The sequence below is a fragment of the Battus philenor genome, unplaced genomic scaffold (assembly GCF_028537555.1).
Source record: "Battus philenor isolate CCGP_79_NKW_IND1 unplaced genomic scaffold, ilBatPhil1.0.hap1 SCAF_14, whole genome shotgun sequence".
NCBI lineage: Eukaryota > Metazoa > Arthropoda > Insecta > Lepidoptera > Papilionidae > Battus > Battus philenor.
In genome coordinates, this window is record NW_027181676.1 from 8924985 (window position 1) to 8943920 (window position 18936).

The following is an 18936-nucleotide window of genomic DNA, read 5'->3' on the forward strand; positions in this document are numbered from 1 at the left end:
GATCGAGTATTCCAATGGACAGTTACAGTTTAAGACGTGATTTTTCATCATGGAAAACACCTTGTGTTGAAAAAATATCAATTTGTGTAGGGGACACCCTATCCAAAAATCACTGTTTCAGAAATAATAAGTAATGAAATAATAACATAGTATACCTATATATATAATAATATAGATGGTTACAAGCCATTGCAACCTGGTCCTGTTAGAAATATCTGTGGGAGGCATAGGTCCAGTGCTGGACGTCTTAAGACCGAAATGATGATAATGATTTCGGAATAAGCACATTACATGGCTGATATGAAAGAAATGTAAAAGCTTTAAATGGTTGAATGTATGTTATAGCTATTTTGTCAACAAATGAGCTTTACATCTTTATAGCTTTTACACCTGTTTACAATCACTACCGTGTATGTATTGATATTGGTAAATCGCGTTATTTCAAAATCGTGTAAAAAAAACCTGGTAAAAAAAGTGTTGTGTGTGCTAAAATTTTATTTTTCATTTAATGTAATGAGGGCTCTCCCACCGACTAATAAAGCTGTACTATATTTTATTTCAGGACGAATTAGCGACGCTTATAAATAAACCCGTGACCACAGTATTGACTTCGAAAAAGGCTACTGTGGATGAAATTGAATTTCTTTTGAACCACACTCGAAGTGACGTAGAAGATATATTGAACTATAAGTTCAAAGATCCAGCGATTTTGTTAGAGGTAACATTTTATCTTTTATAAAGTTTTGATGTTAACTTATCGTTTTGAAATTAATTTTTTTTTATTTCATTTATACTATTTTATTGTTAAATTCCAATTGCAATCTTTTAATTAATTTACGTTTGCGTATTACTTGTAAAATAAAAGGAGACTGACCTCAAGTATTATTATTGCTTATACAGGCATTATGCCATCCGTCTTACATGCGGAACCGATTGACACGCTCGTACGAACGACTGGAGTTCCTCGGCGACGCGATTCTCGATTTTCTTATCACGTCGCACATTTTTGAAATCTGCAAGGACTTCAAGCCTGGCGACTTAACCGATCTAAGGTCCGCTCTGGTTAACAACGTAACCTTTGCATCGTACGTAGTCAAATTGGGATTGCACAAGTAAGTTTAAAACATTCATTGAAACAAACATTAAATACCATATATATGTAAATTGAATAAAATTTTCCATACATAAAAGCTCCGAAACATATCGTCGAAAATACCTGATGATGAAGGTCTCTGACAAGTGTGTTGTCGAAAATGACTTACGGAATCGAAATGTTGTCGCTTACGATGGGCCTTATGACAAGGCTCAAGGTCGTCCAAAGGAAATGTAGAGAGCTATATTTGTAATTTTGCGAAGACTAACTATGCTCGAAGAAATGCTCATCTGAAGTGACAGTGGAGGAGGCACACATCGCTCGTGCAACCAATGGCCGTTGGGGACGAAAGATTCTCGAATAACGATCACGACCCGGTGGACGTGGTATGGGTACCGACTACATGGTTAAGTTCGCGGGAAGTCACTGGTCGCGGGCAGCGCAAGACCGGTCGTCGTAGCTCTCTTTGGGGCAGAACTTGCAGTAGGCTATCGTCTGAAAAAAAAAGGGGATTAGAATTTCAGAGTTTATCATCAATACAAATCTTCAGCACCTGGGCGTTTCATTTCACACAACCCAAAAAAAGAGTAATTTCGATTTTGTAGTGTTGCCTTTACTAAACAGCGCTCCGACAGCTTGATGTGCATATATCGATCTTAAATTATTGTGTTTAGAAAAGAATAATAAATTTCAAACTTTGTATTGATTGGTATAATTACTTGAAAAATCAGAAATGGCTGCTTGGCCCTAAGGCAAGCACAGCGTGGAACGTCCACGCACAAGATTACCTTGTTAAGTTCGTCGGAAGACGTTGGTTGCAAGCCAACTAGTTCTATTGGAAATCTATGAGGGAGGTCTAAATCCAACAGTAGATGTCCTGCGGCCGCTATAATGATTATAAACAAGAAATAATTACAAAAACAAAAAGATATTGATAATACAGCTAAAGAATTGCTCTAACATATTAAAAAATATGTTTTTTTTTAATTATATTCAATCAATTTATGGAGATTGTATAAAGAATATTTATAAAAGTGACCATAAATAATGTATTTAGTTTCGTTCTGAGCCCTTCCCTCCAGATCAGGACTCATTCGGAACTCTCGCAGTTTCCTTTCAAATTGAACAATGACATTAAAATTTAATTATGGTTTCAATGTAATTTGGCCCTTCTGGCATTATTCTCATAAAATAAAAGGTTACTGGAAATACTTTGAAAAGATTACGGTTTACAGTTATCATTAATCTTTCCCAGTAAATTATATTAATGCATAAATTAATTAATTAATTTATATTTTACCAATGACCTTCACATTAAAGTAAAAATCATGTTAAAAAAATTTCAGATATATTTGCACACAACTGAACCCGGCCTTGGATAAAGCGATATTGGCTTTCGTTGAACATCAGGAACAAAGGGATCACGAGATAGTTGAGGATGTTTTGTATCTAATCGAAGAGGAGGAATGTCAGATCGCGCAGTACATTGAAGTGCCGAAAGTAATTATTGTTATTCTTATTTCTTTACAAATCAGGGAATCAAATTTGGAAGAAAAATTATGAAAGATATTTTTAACATTAATTCGTAATGGAAGCAATGATAAAATAATATTTTATTCAATTTGGCATTTACACGCTCTTTTGAATCGTCTATTACTTTTATCATTGTAAGTAATTAATAGTTATAACTAGTTCAGCTAAACAATTAATGAATAGCACATATTTTGCACGATACACATTTGCATCTTCAAAGCAGCTATCATTTAAAAAATCGAAGCCTTTTCTTTCAAACGGTCCTCAGATTAGACCCCTTTTGGAACCTCCGTAACTTTATTTTTAGATAAATATATTACTTCGGTTACTATTCTTTGTTCTGTCTTCGGTTACTATTTGCCCTGTATCTTTAGAAAATATTGGCCAGTGTCATTTTAATAAAAAAAAATATTATTTCATAGTAATTACTTCATACAGGATGATTTTAAATAGGTGTAAAAGCTTTCACACCTATGACCAATAACTCTTATACTGATAGTATGTCATTAATAATTTTGCCTCCATTTTGTCGTGTAAAAAACCGTATGATTGAAAATAATTATGGAACTCTCATCCACAGGCTCTGAGTGACATCTTCGAATCGCTAATGGGCGCGATATATCTCGACAGCGGCGGCAACTTGGAAACGGTCTGGTCCGTGGTGTACAGCATCATGTACAAAGAGATAGACATGTTCAGCAAACGAATCCCACGCCAGCCGGTGCGCGTGCTCTGCGAAATGATATACGCGTGCCCCGTTTTTGGGTATGTAGATTATTTAGTCAATTGTAATTTATATAATTAAATGTAGCAAAGTAATAGCGATAAACAAATAACTAAATTGATGTAATTACAGTTGTAGCCTGGTATAATTTATATATATTTAGGCAACTGGGTTTCGCAAATAAATTCAGTTTTTTTCATTGAGACAACATATCAACTACATTGTAACCATGAATGTTTACCATTAAACCGTTATCTGAGAAGACAAGATGCTAACCTGTTAAATAATCTAATCTCTTATGACTCTGGTAACAACATCCTGTATGCCAAATTTCTGCTTCGACAGGCACTCTCTCTTAAGTCGATTTCTGGAATATTCCGTGAATAATTTTTGCACATTCTTCACAACACCATACAAACTACAGTTTGGAATCAATTTTTTTTATCAAATACGAATGTATCCAGATCGCAAATTTGAAAAAAATGATTCAGTTAAATAATAGTTAGTTTATATATCAGGAGAACAAGTAAAAAACATTATAATATTAACAATAAAGTAATTGAAATGTACTAAGTCATTAAAAAATATATAATTTAATTTTAGATTTATGAACTGAAAAGAAATTTTTCTGGCAATAGATATAAACATTAGAATACAATCAATTCGAGTAAACCAATTAGGTCAATAAATATAAGAAAGGAAATTTCAGTTCAGCCATTTAACATTCATACCTTTTAAACATTGAAAATATTTTTTTCACAGGTATCCACAGAAAACTAAAGAAGATATTCCGAAAGTGCTAATGCCGGTTACTTTTACTAAAGATGGACAACAACACACCGTGTACGGCATTGGCGGAAATAAGTTTCAGGCAAAGCGCGCTGCTTCCAAATTAGCTTTGAAACTACTAGGTTGTTAAATGTTTTTTACAAGACATTGGAAAAAGTATGATGTCTTAGCATTTTTAAATATTCCTATGAAAGACTATTGTCTCCTTCTTAGTTTATATGGGAAACTACTTGTGTGTAATTAAAAGTGTAACCTAAAAAACAGTGAGGCGTCACAAATGGTTATATTCAATGAAATATTATTTAGGCTGATTCTTCCTATCTTATCACAAGAACATGGAACACAATTATTACCATGGTATGCAAAAATCTGCATTAATTACCAATGTATTAATTTATATTCCAACTCACTAAACAAAAATTTAGTAATATGCTAAATAAAATATTTCGCAAAGTTCAGACTTACATAAAATTTTCTTCAAATGTCTGAACTTTTCTGAATTTTAAACTCGAATTTATTCGTAACCGTTAGGGATGTGAGAGAGGGGGTGGGACAGCGCTAGCTTCGATATTCGAGCGGATGTTTAAGCCACTATACTACACACAATAACAGGAAAACAACTCTCGTTCGCAATCGAAGCTTACTTAAGGGCCAATGAATTCGTAAGCAGCTGCGCGGGGAAAGTTTTGTTCACAGAACAATATTCGACTTTTATGTGACGCTTCAAGTGAAGATATGATTTATTCGTAAATGCGAAAGTTCCAAACAACAGGTTTAAAAACGACTGTTCTAGGACGCTCCAAGACCTTGATGCGCGAAATAATAAAGAAAAGTCTTAAACTTCACCTCTTGCAAATTCAGATCTGATTACGAATTGCGTAAAAATTTCTGAGAGGCTATGTCAGTGATTTTGTATAGTAAACACTATCTTTTTGAGGGACAAATTACATTTTTCTTTAAATGATAACATAAATAAACAAAATTACCATTATTGGTCGCCCAGAGGGCGGAACCCATGATTGATGCATCAGCATCCACCAAAAGATAGAAATTCACTAATCTATCCATACAACAATTCCAACGTGAAATATTTGTTGAAAGTTTCATTTCAGGCACCATCTAACGTGAGATTTCTATTTTTTTTTACAAACGCGATACGAGACCGTGATAATAAAAAAAGTATCTACGAATATGGTAATGATGCCCATTATCGATATTTTATTTTTTATTTTCAAAAATGACTTTGTATTAAGGTTGATAGGTTATAGGTGTGAAAATTTAAAATGGATGGATGTAATAGCTATTTGATCAGGAAAAACTTTGGAAAAGATTTTACACCAGTTTTATATGTTGACTTATCTGAATTATATTACGATAATTAATGTTTCTATTGCAATAAGACAGGCTAGTAAAGTTTGCTGGAACAGATAGTAATCAATAATTTATTATGTAGTAATTTAAAAATTGATTCTCTTTTTCTATATTATCATTATGTTATTTTTTTGAAACGTTTAATTTTTGGATAATGAAAATTGGTAGAAAATAAATGCGGATTTTAGTTTTCAAAGAACACATCGTCCAAATGTCTTCCGTCGAGTCGCACCCACTTCAAAACAGTATTACAATCACAATATACGGGATATTGTGATATGAAGCTGTTTATTTTGTTTTGGTTTCACGTGTGGTCTTTCTTTCTCTATTAAATAACATTCCAAAACGGTATAAAATAGATTAGTTTGACTAGAACCAAATGTAATGTTGGTCAGACTTTAACAACTGACAATGTCCAGGCTCTGCACTCTAGACTAAAATATCGAATCTAGCTATTAAACGTGTCTCAGGTTACAACTTAAGCAGCAATGACATCTTCGAATAAAAAAAAGTATAGATTAATACAGGGTCGTGATTTAATTATAGATATATAAGATATATTTTATTTACAACTGTTTATTTTCAGTTTTATATTTTATTTAGATAATCATTGAATTATTTTCAAATTTATGTTCTCAAAATATTGTAATCTTATCCATTAAAAAAATTAGACTAATGTGTTTTGCTTATTCTAAAATAAATGATATATGTGTAATGTGATTCTTTTTATACTATTCCTCTTTTCAGCAGACAGACTCCCTGCATTTCATAGGCCTCCCCTAAAGATCGTCACGATGACCGGCCTTGCGCAACGTGCATTCAGCAACTTTATTATAACGTCGCTCCATCTAGCGGAGGCCTATCTACTTATTTATATTTAAATATCTTTCAAAATCACTTAGTAGGGCGGAAACAAATGTTCTTTCTCTCTTAACCGGTTAACTGTGAAATTTAGTTATAAAAGATCACAGGATGCGGAAGTAAGAACAAGCAACTACCTATACACGTCGGCAGGTCAAATGGTACTATTATACATTTTACGAAAAACGAGGACGGATTATATTTTTATTTGTCAAGAAAACTAACAATTAGTTTATCGATAAGTTATTCTTAATATAAACTTGAAAATTGACAAAAAATAATAAAATACGGAAACATTAAAAATTGAAGATCGCAAGAATAAACCAAAAAATTTAAAAAGTTTGCAAAATTTCAAGCTGTGTGATGTTTCAAAGCAAGGTACTACGCAAAGTGCGACTTCACATGTCGTACACGAAACAGTGTTTGCTTGCGGTTTTCATTTTTTAATTATCGGTTGCACTGGTAATATAAAAGAAACATATATTCTTATTATATTTTGAGATTGTTTTTAGTGAATGGTAATTTTGTATTTAACATAAGTATACACATCAAACGCACCACAGTAGAGATTTGGTTCGACGCACTTAACTGGTTCATTGTTTGTTTTTATTCTCATACTGTTTTCTATCTGGTACACCATAGGCTCCAAAGTGGTCCAGGTGGGACATCCCATGGTGCATGGGATCACCGACGGGGATATGCATTGACGTGACAATAAAATGGAGGTTCACAATTGTTTAGATAAGGCTTACGAATTATTTTCTACTTTTGATAGAACTAAAATGATGGATAAGTGTAGGCAGATAATTTAACAAACTCTGTGAACGTTACTAATAAAAACTTGCATATTCGCCGCCCTCCGCAATGCTTGTTCCGACGTACACAATACTGGATAGGTTACTTTATTGATTCACAGCTCAATCTTTTTTCTTTCAGAAATTTAACAATTCGTGGTTAAATTAATCTTCATATTTTTGTCGGGTTTAGAGACTTGTAGAAATTTTGCAGGGAACCCAGCTAAATAGCCAATGTAATGAAGGGTGTTAATATAAAATTCATATATGAAATACTTTTACAATAAATTTTATTTCCTTTAAACATATGCATTTTTTTTTATAAAATAGTCATCTTTACGAACTTAACCGATAGCCTTCTTGAAAGCAAGATTTTGTTAATAAAAAATTATTGACTTTACCGAATTAGATACTACCATTCACGTTTATAAAGCTTTAATTTCAATATCAAGCCTCTTTTAGTCTTTTGTTGAACCGATAGTTAAAATTTGCTAATGATAAGATCTGAGAGAAATATCTTGTCACGTTACTGCGAAAAATAATATCAAGTAATCTACCACAGTACTTCATGCTAAAAATTTCTGCTGTGGTAACAAATGTTATTTAATGATTTATTTACGTAAATTGCACGGCTTAAATTTTTTGTCATGTTAGTAAATTAAGTAAAGTATTTTGATAGGCCATAAAATATTTTATGCACATAGAAATAGAATCATTTTCTAGGTCAATTTTAGACAATGGTTCAGTTTTTCAATATTTTACATTTTTTTATAAAGGTGCTATCGCATATTGCAGAATGCCTATCAACATAGCAACATCAATCATATTAAATTAATCCACAGTGCTGCAGCTGTGACCAATATTCTGGTTTTATCTTATTAAGGTTTTTCGCTAATAAAAGAAAGTTTTCCCACATTTCGTGGCTTTTATTTACTTGCATACAATAAAATTACAAGAAATATGTGCTGGGCCTCTTGTATGCGAATGTGTTGAGGCGCTTGTGGTGGTGGACACGTTTGGGCAGTGGGAATTTGATGCCACTGTTATGGAACTGTTTCACCTGCGGCCGGCGGCACGCGGAAGCTTTGATGACTTCCACTTTGATGATCTGTAATTAAATAAAATAATCATTTGTATTATAATGATCTTAGTGACTCAAATCCTGGCTGTTCTAAATTAAATTGGCCTTCCTAAATATGTTCTAAATATATATATAAAGAAGGACAATAACTAAACTCTTGTTTAGTTTAACTGTTTAAACCGTCAAGGCGCGCAGTGGCAGCGGATGTCGTGAGCAGACGTGTAATTTGTTTTACAAGTTATGTTAAACTATATGCAAAGTTTTTAAAATCGTATATTTGGACTAATTTATGACCAAAATATAACCTCAAAATGTCTTGCGAAAAATGTTTCAGTAACATTTCCAACAATACCAACACCTAACTTTGGTTTTAAAAAACTGAAGAAAATTACGGCGACGCGTAATATTTAGTAGTAAATATTGTAGTGCAATAAAGCAACCCAACTTGATTTGCTCAGGGTACATGTACATTTACATATTTCTATAAATAAATTGTTTGGTTCCATTTTTAGCCTTTGTTTTCAAAGTGTAAACCGTCTAGAAATAAATGAAATAATTTTGAAAATCTGAGAATCTTTAAAAATGTTATACATAATTTTCTCTAACTCCAAAATGTATTAAAAAAGGATATAATTATACATGATACATTTTTCACATATATTGCAATGAATATGACACTAAAACAGTTAATTCACCATCATTGAGAAAGAGTAATAAAGAGACAATACTTGATAATAATGAAATTGTGATAATATATATTTAAAAAAATAGTAACAATAGTTATTCCAAAGAATTCACTTCCTGTCGTCTAGCATCTAAATTATTGTACTGATGACCTAACTATTATTTTTGATCAATAAAGTGATTTTCATTAAAAATATTTTACTAAATTTTTATTTAATCTCTTTATCATGGAGCATTAGTAATAACCAAACGTATATTTTAATTAGTTTATTAAAACAATTAGTATAATGTATAGTTGCATAGTTCTATCTATAACATGCTGACAGCATTTTCCTATTATTTATACTGCTCAATCTGCTAATAAATACTCCTCCAGTTTTTAGCATTGGAATTTTACCTTTCCCTGAGACGGTAAGATCTACCTAATATACACATTTTGAAAATATATTTAAAAATTTAATATTATGTTTTATGTTTAGCAAATTTCTAAACTATTTCTGGCATTACTAGTATTCTATTACAATATTATACTCTATTTTTTTATTAAAGTTACTTTATCATGTTTTTTTATGTAATCTGTATTTTCAGTAACAGGGTGATTGGTTATAGATGTAAAAAAAAGCTTAAAAGGGACGAACATATAGCTAATCTATTAGCAAGTCTTTAAAGTGATACCACCTACTTCCATTTACCAAGTAGTGATCCAAAGTGATCACACAGAAATATGTTACATCAATTTTTTTTCAAGCTAATAACTTCCGACCGAAAACTACCACAGGGACAGATAATAAACCATAATTAATTTCAACATTAAGTAATTTGAAAACACTCAATGCATTATATTATTATTACTGAAACCATTGATTTTTGGATAGAATATATTATACAGCCGTGGGAGAGTCCAGTTAAATAAAAGTTAAGGTTCTTAATACCCATTACCATGGAATATAATGAAATAAGCTCAAGTAAAGCATGTGCTCTCTTCAACTTGAGTTGCCAATTCCAAAAATATCACTTTAAATGGAAAGCTGCATGTCATTCTAACAGGAATTAGCAAGAATTGTAAAGTCTGCTCTCAATGAAATCAACATGGCAAGACATTAAACAACATATTATTATGATACATTGGAGGTCTTAATTTATCAAGAGAGTTGAGAAATGTCTCTAGTTAATGGTTGATTAGCACAGAAATGTCCTTGAGTGCAAAGGGTTAATATTAATCAAAGACCAAAATCTTCTAAGATTCCAATCGAATTTGGAGTTCTACAGAATAGAAGAAATGTTTCTTCCAAGACAATATATTGCTGACACAATTTTTTTTAGTTTACCTGTATGGAGTGAGCACGTGCTCTATGTCTGGCTCCCATATCGCGGTAGCATTGTGTAACGGCGCCGCCGACGCTTAGGTCACGATATTCACGGTACATGTTATGTACACCCGAACGCGACTCATAACGAAGCCAGATGCCAAAGTTCTTGATCTTGATTGGACTCTTCTCTGGTATTTCCTGCAAACATGTACATAAATTGTAAATGTTAACAGATATTGCAAGTGTGTCATCTTTTGTACTTATAAAAATAATTATTATTATCTGGCAGTTACCTCTCTCAAACTAGAGACTTGTCTTATTAATGTTGTAAAATTCTTACAAAGCTTACAGCAACATTTTTATATCCTCTTATAATACTTTTAGTTTACTAATAAAAAAAAGAAACAAACCTATTTTCTTCTAGTAATCAAGCAGCTGGTATTAACTTATTAATATAACTTAAATTTAGTAGTTGACTCAGGGCCAGTAAAAGTAAAAAAAGGTAGATGGCCAGTGAGTTTTAACTACAAAAGCACATCATACTCATTAAACATATGTAGTATTATGAAGTGTTTTTATCTTAGTGAAGAGCCTTAGTTCTGTTCTATAGGCACTTGACAGGGGTCTACATTGGATTGAAAAAAAAAACTAACAATTTGTGGGAGTTGACATAAGTTTATCTGTTTTCAATAGCAAATAAAATGTTGACTTGGTGAATGCAGACAAATAATATTTAAAGAAACTCTCCAACTGTTAGTTGTAAAAACTTGCATATTCCATACTTCTAAGAAATAATCTCAAAATCTTATCTTAAATTTTTGTAGAATTTTGGGAAACCTAAAAATGTAGCCATGGGGAAGGGGGGGGGGGTTGAACAGAAAGCAATAACATTTTTAAAGTGGTTGGTGTCCAATAGATTGTGCAAAGGTTATGATCAATTTCATTAGACACCACCCTTTGGTGGTGTAATCAGAGTGATTCTGTCATTTGATATCTCTAATTGCTACAAGTCAACTGCCTTTTTCCTAGTTTTATGGTTTCAAAGCTATCAGCAGTCTTCCTCATCATAATTTTTGAAAATGTAAAGCTAACATCAATTTCCGTGAAATTATTTTAGCTTAATACAGAAAATAATATTATGATTTAATTATACACAACCAAGAGGCATTGCAGTAAAATACCTAGTGAAAATACACTAAATTATGCAGAACAATATTAACACTACATACATACCCTTACTGATTTATAAGTAAATAATAATCTAGGAAAATGCAGTTTAATTATGCTTGCATAAGCAGTGGTATTTAAGCGAACATATTTACCTTGATAGACACTATTTCCCCTGTGGTCTTCTTGAATTTTTTAAGTTGCCGTAAGAAGTACCAAAATCGGGACTTAGCGACAATTGGATCCGGAGAGAAAATTCTCATTTTATACAGCGGCGGCTTGGGCTCGCTGTCTGATGGCAGCTTGCGGCCAATCACTTCGTACTCCTTCAACTATAACACAAGTACAATTATTTATGTTTAATATAAATTGTTTTTTTTTTTACTGAAACACGCAGCGCTCAGTCGTGGAATTTAATATATTTCCATTAAATAAAGTCCGAGGATTATAAAATGCCAATACCAATAAATGCACCACGACATGCTTGACATAACCTATAAAATTTTAAACACCTTCAATCGATTTAAATGCACTAAATCATATACTTCTTTGATTTTGAAATATTATTGAAAATTGAAATTTATTATAACTCATTTTACTACACTAATTCCAGAAAAATCACGTTAATAACAAAAAAAGTAGCGGCTGGGCAACGTGTACTACAAATACTTTATGTTTTCCGGATTAAAATATGAATAATTTCTCATTATAACATTGAAACAACAACTGTTTATCATTTTTAAACTGTTTAACAACCATAATAAACACTTAAACTTGTATAAATATGCTTTTAATTTAATTTCTTACCTCTCCTTTCGCCTTCATTTTTGGAGATCAAACCTAAAAAGATCTGTCAACGGAAACGGAACACAAACGAAAGAAAGATGGCGTAGTCAGTGTTACAAGTTTCTAGTAAAATAAGCATAAATATTTAAAACTATATATCCATGTTGATGTGTATATTATTTTCAAAAACGTCGTGTAAAGATAGATGCCTGATTTGAATACATTTATTTAAAGGTTTTTATGTAAATTTATATCCGTGAAATATATAATTAAATATTCAATCCTCACATACAAAACAGTATCTAAGTACATCAATCATTGTAAAATTTCAACTTTACATTACGAGTATGAAAATGTTCAATTTTTTTTATAATATATGTGAAACATTGTTAATGTATTTACCGTTTAAATAAAAGTATTCACCTACTTAGATTAATAAAGAACTAAACTTTTACCTAGGATTCTCGTCTAAAAACTATTCATTTTATCAAATATGAAATGACAGTAGATAATGTGCAATAAAACTGAATATGGGTTTAATTTTAGATTAGTAGACGATAACTATTTACATTTTTATATTTAACTACACTAAATTCACCGGACAGAGTTAATACCAGAAAATGCATAACTTATATCATTGGTTTATGACATTGAGCTAAAGATAAGTTACAAGCGCATGTAACTTGTCGTTTCCTTGGTGAAGACTCGATCTTTTGCGTATATATTGTTTGTTTTTTATGACACTGTGATTTGGCGTGTTTGGATAAATTTCTTTTAACCATGTAATTTAGCGTGTTATTGCTTTGATTACTCTTTAATTCGCAATTTAGTGTGTTACTTGGGTAACGATTGTAAATCTGTCCAAAGGCCTAGAAGCATAGAGGTTAAGACAGCATTTTTCATCAATAGTCACTGGCGCTAAAGCTAAGTGGTATTACTTTTACCAATTTACAAGTGTGATTTGAAAGAGTGCTACATTATTTATGTTCGACGAATACAGTGTATCTGCAGCACTTGAACCTATATACAATGGTCCAATTGTTAAGATGCAAGACACACTTCAGAACACAAACAAAGAGAGAACAATCGTTTTATTGTCAATTATTAACGTTGACGTTAATTATTGACGTTGTCGCCGCCTTACATATTATGCTGTATAAAAAAACTACACTAAGACTACTGTCTTACATGGTATAAACAACTGCGCATATCAAGTCTAAGTTCAAATTGAAAATCAATTTGGTAACAAAGGCAAACCACGTTGATGTATATCAAGAAATTGAAACCCAACAAATGTAAATACATGCAACCGAACCCGCATTGAGACGCACCCGGGAATCTCCGAACGGTGCACGGCCCCCACAAGACGAGTACACCCGCGGACAGATGGGTTCCAACTACTGATGTTAAACAATTCACATCACTATCATCTCTGTCATAGGACACTCAATCCTACCCATGAGTGCCAGAAACACGGGCATGGATGCCGTGTAAATCAGATAGGTTCGTTGTTTCAGGCAATTAGCAAACAAGGCCAGATCACTGGTCCGGAAGGGTCCACCACCCTTGCCCCTACAGACCACCATCTTCTTAACATGGTCTTTAAGCTATCTCCCTCATATACTTAATCATATAATAACAATCAATCTACCAATGGTTTGTGCAACTTACTCGGCTAAGGGTAAATACTAACCAACCGTCATCGTGCAAGAACCCCACCGCGTGAGGCCAGTGACCGTCTTACCAATCGGTCACAGCACAACTCTCTCTCATGACTCCACATTTTCATTCAATGCGCCAACACAGGCCTCTTAAACACATATCGTTTTCTCCTAAATAAAGCTCGGTCTTCACCTTTTTTACCAGCTTTATTTAATCTCGCGTCCGAAAATCGCATATTTCGCGACAGACGTACTTCGAGTATCACCTAATGTACCGCGTTTGTAAACGTCATCACGAGGCATTCTAACACCGCGCGAATTTAAATTTGAATGAAAAAGCAATGAAGTTTACTTCAGTAAACAATGTTTCATTTAATTCGGGATAGAAAACTCGTCTTCTTTTAAAGTTCCTGACTCTGTCTATTTTGGGAATCAATTGGAACTTTTGTTTTTGTAGATATAATTAATTTTGTTGAAGACTTTCCGTTTTCATTTTTTGTTTGGTAATTTATTTGTTTTATTATAAAATAAAAATATTTAAAGCTTTTCGACCTTATCGGCTACTAAAATATTGATAGTTTTAAAAGAGCTCTCTTTATACGAGATACTTTATTTCTATTTTCTCATGCTTTTGTTATAAAATGAAAAAGTTTTTTTTTCTAATATTATTGATGTGAAACGCAATTGTATTTCTTAAGCAGATTTTTGACATTCTTTGACATATACTACATTTGAATATATATCAATTTATTTTTGTGGCTCGATTTATGTGAATAACTTACATATTGACTAGATTTGATTCATTGCTTTGATTTTTTTTAACAATCGTATTTCTAAAAAATTTAGCTAGTCACACTGCAAACTGTCAAAGGTTATAGTTTTTTCTCTCTTACATTCATAAATTCACAGGAAAATTAATTGACATTTAAGTTGAGTGTTAAGGGTAAAATGTGATTGACGATTTGTGAATATAATCATTAAAATGGTTTATAGAAAGTTATCACGATTTATTAGATATGGATTAGGTGGCGGCGTGGCAGTTGGTGGTGCGGTTGCTGTAATGAAATACCATGATACGGATTACGATTCTCTAGCTATCGTAAGGCTTACAAGGGCAGCTTGCACTGCCGTAGACATAGGCAGAACTTATAAGTCAATTTTGTATAGTAAAGAGTGGGATAAATCCTCTAAAGAGTACATACAGGCTAAAAGTAAAGCCCATCAGATTGGTGCTGAAAAACTACTTGATCTATGCCGAACAAATAAGGGTGTGTACATAAAAATCGGACAACACGTAGGTGCGCTTGACTACCTATTACCTACCGAATACGTGATGACAATGCGTGTTTTGCATAAAGATGCGCCTAGAAATACTATTGAAGAACTCTACAAGGTTATAAAAGAAGATTTGAAACAGGATGTAAGTATACTATACTGTAAGTGTTATTTAGAATGCATGATGTAAATTATTGGAGTACTTTTTAATCATATGATTTTATTACAGCCTAATGAATTGTTTATAGAATTTGACCCTGAGCCACTAGGAACAGCTTCTCTGGCACAAGTCCATAGAGCTAAACTAAAAGATGGAACTGAAGTAGCTGTTAAAGTCCAGCACCATTTTGTTCGCAAAAATACTAAAATAGACCTAAAATGGATTGAATTAATCATCAACACAATGTCAAAGGTATTCCCAGATTTCCAAATGCAATGGCTTGTTGATGAAACTAAGAAAAACATAAATAAAGAATTGGATTTCTTGCAAGAAGGTAAAAATGCAGAGAAAGTTTCTGCTTTATTTAGTGATTACAAATGGCTAAAGGTGCCAAAAATATATTGGGATTACAGCACAGAGAGGGTTCTGGTCATGGAATATGTTAATGGGGGGCAAGTTAATGATGTTAAGTACATAGATGTAAGTAAATTATATAATTATAAATATCATTGTAAAATATTCAATTACATAAAAATATTTTTATATTGAAATTGTTGCTTTAGTCAGTGGTTCAGTTTTGCAAATTCTCCATAGTGATTTATGATGTATTAATAAAAATAATAAATTTTTAATTATTGTGTGTGATTTAATTTCATTTTATGATTATTTTTACAGGAAAACAAAATAGACAGATACAACCTTTGTTTGAAACTTGGTGATTTGTATTCGCATATGATTTTTGTCAGTGGCTTTGTGCACAGTGATCCACATCCTGGAAATATATTAGTCAGAAAAGATGAAGGCGATAAAGATGTTACAGTTTATTTGCTGGATCATGGTTTGTATGCTGTAAGTTGTAGATTAGTATATTATGAGAAAGTAAAATTTATAATTGTGTACTAGAAAACTAGTAATTAACAAATTAAATATAATATAATTAGTTTAAGTACATATTAAAATGTTATTAATATTGGTACTTCACAAGGTTATTTTTAAGTTTCATGCTTTATAACTAATAACATATCTGTATGTGTAGTATTAAAAATTTGTTATCTTTATTTTAGTTCTATATTTTCAAACTTTGTCCATTGAGAAAATAAATATGACAGTATTTATTTTCTATAATCTTTAATATTTCTTTGACCCTTACCATATTATAAGGGGAACGGGAAAGTAATGACACTTTCTTAAGTTAAATTTATACAACTGCACATTTGACATGTTTTATTTCTAATCAACAATATACTCAACTTTGTTATCAACAATGTTTTGCCGGTTAGTATACAAATTTTCAATGCCGGAGCGGTAAAAGTTAATTAGTTTTTTGTAAAATATGTTAACAATACAACATTATTTTCCAATCCCCCTAATATATATAAACGACTGAAAGTATGTATTATTTCTTAAGTAAAATTTAATATTGCAGCAACTGTCTGAAAAGTTTAGATACCATTATTCCAAGTTATGGTTATCAATTATTGGAAGAAATAGAGAAGAGATGAAGATCCATGCAGAGGAACTTGGAATACCAAAAGATTTGTATGGACTGTTTGCTTGTATGGTAACAGGGAGGCCATGGGATGTGATCTTAAAGGGTATTGATAGAACCAAGCCTTCTTCGCAAGAGGTTTGTATTTTTTAAAAAATTAGGCAATCATAGTTAGTAATAAAAGCACTTTGATTTTGCAATATAATGTGTTTCAATACTAATAAATAAATATAATAACTAAATATAATAATGAGGCTAAGATGAGTGTGATAATTCACCATTTGATTATATAATAACATTAATGCATTTATTAGCTTAGCAGTGTTTTATAAGTGAAGAAATAGCCAATGTTATGTATTGTTCTAAATTAATTAATAATTCTTTAGAATTCAAGTATTTATAAATAAAACTTAGAATAAATGGATTATAGTATTATGATTATTACACAAATATTTTTTTAGTGGTAAATAGATGTATGTATAGACCTGAATGTTTACCACAGATGGTATTTGAACTATATTATTGAATTCCAATTGCATTTTTTATTGAATATTTAAAGAACATTTTTAACATTACCTTTTATGCTCATCTTTCAGAAATCTACATTTCAAAATGAGTTACCGAATTTTCTGCATCATGTAACTCAATGTTTGGAGCATGTAAATCGCGAAGCACTTCTGGTGTTGAAAACAAATGATTTGATTCGTAGTATTGAATATGCTTTAGGAATGCAGGCACGAATGTGTGGCTTTATGGTCATGACTAAATGTTGCACAAAAAGTATTTACCAGCTTGAATATAAGGTGAGTTAAAAATAAATATGGCACAAATACTCTAGTTTTCAATTGTACAATTGTGTTTATACCAAAATTTAAACACCATATCACAAATAACAGCAATATTGAATTTCTAACCACTACTTACTACTTGATGACTAGTCACTGAAAGATAGTCTTTCACTTCAGACCTCATTGGTTAGTTTACAGTCCATCAAGGAGTCCTTGAGTGACTTATGCTTGATAATCAGATTGGCAAGTTGAAGTTGCAGTGGGCAGATATTTAAAGCACAGTACAGACAGCCTCTGGAGCCTTAAGATTTTGGTGAGGTGAACACGATCCAACATGCCCTTTATGACATGCTGTACATTTAAGCTAGACAGAAAACCTCATTAAAGTTGTTATAACACTGGATGCAGGCCATTTCTGTCTTGTCTATGGGTGAGGTCTTTGTCCAGCAAGGGATGTCTTATGACAAATGTTTATAATGATGGCTACCATTATTTCATAAAGATTTTTTAATTATACTTATATAAAGAATTAAATTAATGTTTTGGACTTCAATGGTGACTAGAACCAATTACAACTATTGCTGTCCAGATTTGAAAGCATCAAACTAAAATTTTTTCAAGTAATTTATAATGAATTTTATTATTTTGTTTCAGAAAGAAAATTCTTTATTGAAAAGACAATATCTCAACACAAAATACATTTGGTCACTTTTAATGCTTTATGTCTATAATGTTTTTCTAAAGTTGAGGGAGAAAATTATTATGTACAGTTAGTATAATAAACAAAAATATTGAAATAACAAAACATGCATGTAAAAAGTATATGGTCTGAGACTACCAAAAATATTTATTGCATAGTCTATTTTGTACGCAATTTATTCGCTAAATGTTTAAATAAATTGTTGTTTTGATGCCATTTGATAAATGAATAGTGTAAGAGATATAAAGGGAACAGAACTGCTAGTCGATATATTTTTACCTCGAGTAGATAATTGTAAATAATTTCGAATGTGACAATATTTATATGTTAATTCTATGCACAAAGTTTTATATCTTAAAATAATGTATTAAATCAATTGTCGATAATAAGGTTATTTCCCTTTTTATATCATGAATGCAAACAATTTTCAGTGCAGCAACAAATAGTATTGTCGACGGTGGACGGTAACATTTTTTGTAGACACATGTAAAATAAATAGAAAGTGATGTGTTTTCGAACTTCAGGTCGCCTTTGCTAATATTTATAGAGGCTTACACATGGGTATATTCTCGCCCAAATTATATTTTAAAATATGTGGTATAAGTGTTTATATTTATTTAGTAAAATGTATATTGGGTCTAGAATAATACGAATATTTTTGGAAAAGTTG

General features: G+C 31.7%; 3 protein-coding genes across 3 annotated transcripts in view; 2 read left to right on the plus strand and 1 right to left on the minus strand.

The window, feature by feature from the left end:
- Dcr-2 (Endoribonuclease Dcr-2) overlaps nucleotides 1–5196 on the plus strand; it is a 49466-nt gene extending 44270 nt beyond the window's left edge. The window contains exons 30-34 of the mRNA XM_068777905.1: nucleotides 563–718; nucleotides 901–1112; nucleotides 2440–2593; nucleotides 3207–3391; nucleotides 4113–5196. Of these exons, the coding sequence (XP_068634006.1) occupies nucleotides 563–718; nucleotides 901–1112; nucleotides 2440–2593; nucleotides 3207–3391; nucleotides 4113–4269 (864 nt within the window). The 3' untranslated portion in view covers nucleotides 4270–5196. The remainder of the gene's footprint in view (nucleotides 1–562; nucleotides 719–900; nucleotides 1113–2439; nucleotides 2594–3206; nucleotides 3392–4112) is intronic.
- Nucleotides 5197–8070: 2874 nt separating this feature from the next.
- On the minus strand, nucleotides 8071–12306 carry RpL18A (ribosomal protein L18A). The gene is made up of 4 exons (XM_068777681.1): nucleotides 12215–12306; nucleotides 11563–11739; nucleotides 10259–10438; nucleotides 8071–8273 (listed from the first exon to the last, which is right to left on the minus strand). The coding sequence occupies exons 1-4, from the start codon at nucleotides 12230–12232 to the stop codon at nucleotides 8115–8117; spliced, it is 534 nt and encodes a 177-aa protein (XP_068633782.1). The 5' UTR covers nucleotides 12233–12306; the 3' UTR covers nucleotides 8071–8114.
- Nucleotides 12307–14756: 2450 nt separating this feature from the next.
- Adck1 (aarF domain containing kinase 1) lies at nucleotides 14757–18930 on the plus strand. Its single transcript, XM_068777765.1, has 6 exons — nucleotides 14757–15274; nucleotides 15359–15769; nucleotides 15965–16138; nucleotides 16716–16916; nucleotides 17375–17581; nucleotides 18221–18930. Exons 1-6 carry the CDS (start codon nucleotides 14837–14839, stop codon nucleotides 18338–18340), a joined length of 1551 nt encoding a protein of 516 aa, XP_068633866.1. The 5' UTR covers nucleotides 14757–14836; the 3' UTR covers nucleotides 18341–18930.
- The last annotated feature ends 6 nt before the right edge of the window (nucleotides 18931–18936 follow it).